This window comes from Triticum dicoccoides, chromosome 5A (genome assembly GCF_002162155.2).
Source record: "Triticum dicoccoides isolate Atlit2015 ecotype Zavitan chromosome 5A, WEW_v2.0, whole genome shotgun sequence".
NCBI classification, from domain to species: Eukaryota; Viridiplantae; Streptophyta; class Magnoliopsida; order Poales; family Poaceae; genus Triticum; species Triticum dicoccoides.
The window spans coordinates 87304246-87307720 of NC_041388.1; the positions used below are offsets into that span (position 1 = coordinate 87304246).

General features: G+C 44.7%; 1 protein-coding gene across 1 annotated transcript; it reads right to left on the bottom strand.

Moving 5' to 3' along the window:
* Positions 1-356: 356 nt before the first annotated feature.
* Positions 357-3059, bottom strand: LOC119299551 (probable E3 ubiquitin-protein ligase RHY1A). Its single transcript, XM_037576747.1, has 3 exons — positions 2833-3059; positions 1080-1285; positions 357-986 (listed from the first exon to the last, which is right to left on the bottom strand). The coding sequence occupies exons 1-3, from the start codon at positions 2998-3000 to the stop codon at positions 584-586; spliced, it is 777 nt and encodes a 258-aa protein (XP_037432644.1). The 5' UTR covers positions 3001-3059; the 3' UTR covers positions 357-583.
* Positions 3060-3475: the final 416 nt, after the last annotated feature.

The following is a 3475-nucleotide window of genomic DNA, read 5'->3' on the forward strand; positions in this document are numbered from 1 at the left end:
GGTGATTCACGCGGTGCATGCCAATCCACCTAGTATTTGCAACAGTTTTGCTAAAGCACATTTAGATGTGCTTTAAGTATTGTACATCTAAGCTCTATATCATTGATTTTACATGAAGATTTGTGCAAACATTTTTTATTGTCTTTTTCTCTCTCTTTTTAGTTCAATTGAGGCACTTAGATCTGCGATAACTAGTGCAGATCTAGATGTGCCCTGCTTGCAGTGTTCAGCTAATTTGGTGTTCATGTAGGACCTTCAAATATTCTATGAACCTTGTGGGTGGAGGAAACGAAAGTTCAGTATAAATAGTGTAAGTAGTTCGGCTAAATGAGCAGTAATACAGCATCATCACACACTGCAGAGAACAAAGGCTTCATAGAACAGCAGCTATCTTACTGCTTCTAATCTCATGATCCGTAGTTGTACAGAGATAAACAGCCAGTTGTAGCATCTCATCGCTCAAGCCGCGCACTGCAACACCGCACAGTGTCATCACCTCACTAATTAATTATAACAAACTCAAAAGGTCCTTGGTAGAACAACAGGTTAAGCTGCAACACATTTTAGGTGTCATCCTCAGCTCTCATTCCTCCGACGTCAGGAGCACACTGCCCCTGCAGTAGGGGCAGTCGCCGTGGGATCGAAGCCACCGCTCCAGGCACGCCGAGTGGAAGACATGCTTGCACCGCAGCTGCATGAGCCCGTCTGCCTCGCCGCACCTCTCCAGGCATATCGAGCACTCGCAGGCTGTTTCTTGTAGCACATGGACTGGTTCGGTGCACGGGGTGACAGGCATGCACTTATCTACGGTGCTGAAAGGCTCTGGGAATGTTTCTTGGACTTTGTTGTAGGTGGTGATGGATACACTGGATTGGAAGTAACTGGTTAGGCTACCAAGTTCGCTATCGGCCAAGTTGGAAATACCAATGTCAGCAGGATGAGTTACTACTCCAGCCCAAATGGTTTCGGAGCACGAAGTGTTTTCCCTGAAACAATGGACGATCATGAGTAAACATAGAACGAATATAGATCATCAAATTCTGCACTGGAAGAACAACGTGATAAGTTTTGTTTTGGACCTTCTTCCTGACAAGTCCACACTATTAAGCCTCTGAAGAAGCCTTTCTCTAGCCTGTTGAACAGCATCAGGAAGCCGTCCATGATCCGATACACTGCGGCTTAGCCTTGACCTGGAGCACGTGAACCCTATATGTTCTATTTTGTTTCCAGCACATCCCACAAGCTTAGCCCCATCTCTTTGGTTTGCCGGAACAAGTTCCTGGCCCTGTTTTTTTTTTTAAATAACACATGTTAGAACCTATTCGTAGTGACTGAAGAACGTTTCACAACTATCATCATCACAACAGAAAACTTGGGAAAATAAGACTGTGTTATTCTCCGCCGAGAGTGGTTTGTTGCATGCCTGGAAATAGCTCAACGATGTGTAGGAAATAGCAGCCAACTCATGACATCAATAGGAGATTCTACACATATTTAACTAATTTTCCATAGGCTACAAGCCTGTGATAAGGGTCAAGAGTTCATCTGCTCATAACTGAGATATGTCTCAAAACTGTGTTTGCTCCATTATCAGAGTTCTAGCAAGTAATTTGGTAGAAATTGATCAAACATGAGGAATATTTGACATAATAACACTCACTAGACAAATGGTTGCTCTTTCTGAAAATAAACATTCAGACAGTGAGCAATCACAGAGATTAGCACTTTGTAGTCCCCACAATGATTTCGGCCACTTAAAGCTTTGGCGTAATCATTCTACCAAAGCCTGCAAGGCTGCAACTCATTACTCATCCATGTCACTGAATAGCTGTTCAAAAGAACTATCATTGTCATGCACACACTGAACTTTCCACAATAGATTAGTAGAGCCTCATTTTTCTAGGAAAGAATATTCCAGTATATACTGGCTCTACGACAACACTTACTGTAAAAGTATGATTATCAGTTCAATACACGAACCCCCTAAATTCTAAAACCAGTTACTTATATATATAGTTTGGAAAAAGACTGCACAAAATTTCTGGTACAAGCTCAGATTTGCCAAAAACATCTGCAGCCTCTTTGTCAAAGATGTTTATGAGGAAATACGAGATTGTCCCTTCGTTGCAAAATTAAATAAAACAACACTCATGAACAAACTAACAAGAGCTATATGCAACACAATCATTCCTATGCAGTGAACAATTTGTGCGTGGGCGAAACATGTACGCGGTCAGGTATTGAACAAAGGGTACACACATAAACAGAAGTGCAGCTGGTTCATGGTTCCACACCCTGGTTCATCTCAATTCCCAACCAATCCCGGCAAACGTACACCAAGAACACATAATACATATTCTACTTGGTCTTCATGTTAGTCCCACAAAAATAACAGTATTTCTCCCTTGATCTAATAAAAAAAATCTAGTATAGTAACAGTAGCTTTTCTGAATTAAGTGTTACTACCAAATTGTGCACAGGGCCATGCTCCTCAGTCCATGTATAAAATATGAATTTTACCAACCTTGTTCTTGAATCTTGACTAGCTGTAACTGCTCTGACCCCATGGCGTCCCCACACCCTACTGCACTATCTAGTTTTGTGAAACAAATGTTTCGATATTTTTCCGCGGACGCGCATCAAAACGCACCCCTGAATTGCTGCCTCAACCCTTAACATCCGGACTCGCAAAAACAAGCCCCCGCAAATCGCGGCAACTGAAGCTCCAGACAGGAAGCAAAACCATGCAGAGAAAAAGTAACAGATCGCAGGCCACTTGGGCCAGGGTAGGGAGGGGATCGAGGAAGATGAGATGAGACGGCGCGAGCTCACCAGCTTGTGATGATGGTGGTGGTGGTGGTTTGAGACGGCCGAGCTGCGCTGGCGGCGGGGGGCGGAGGCGCTCGCCCCGCGGCAGGGCCGGCGGCGCGGGTCGGGGGGCTCCGGCGGCGCCGGCGAGGGGCGGCGCTGGAAGTAGAGGAGCTTGGAGGCGATCGGCATGCAAGGGAGGGAAGGGAGATGTGGCAAACTGTTGCAGCTCCACCTGCTTCTCACACCGCTCTGTCTCTCCCTCCTTCCTCTTTGCACTAGCACTAGTGGCTTTATATCTCGAGATGTCGAGAGAGAGAAAAAGCGGTAGTGGCTTTATTTATTGCAGCGTTTCAGTTCTCTTTTCGTGTTGCGCCTCTCCCTTTCTTTCTCGGGTCTGATTTTTTCAAGAATCTTTGGGGATTTTTGTTGCTGTCGTTGTACCGTCCGATCAGGGAAATGGACGGTGGGATGGACAGCTGATGAAAGGGACGTGACCCGCGAGAACAGTGAAGTGTGACATCCTAGTACTAGTAACTCACTTGGAACAGTCGTCTTCTTTGCTCCAACTATGGCTACTAAGGGTTGTCCTTCAATTAATGATAGATACATTCATTTGAGGAACAAGTTTGAGACAAGTTTTTTCAAGTTTTTTGAATGAAAGAAG

Coding starts and splice junctions, on each gene's coding strand:
- LOC119299551 (XM_037576747.1), bottom strand. CDS start 3,000: ATGCCGATCGCCTCCAAGCTCCTCTACTTCCAGCGCCGCCCCTCGCCG. Junction 1,286..2,832: donor ACCACCATCATCACAAGCTG/GTGAGCTCGCGC, acceptor AAAAAAAAACAG/GGCCAGGAACTTGTTCCGGC. Junction 987..1,079: donor GTGGACTTGTCAGGAAGAAG/GTCCAAAACAAA, acceptor CCATTGTTTCAG/GGAAAACACTTCGTGCTCCG.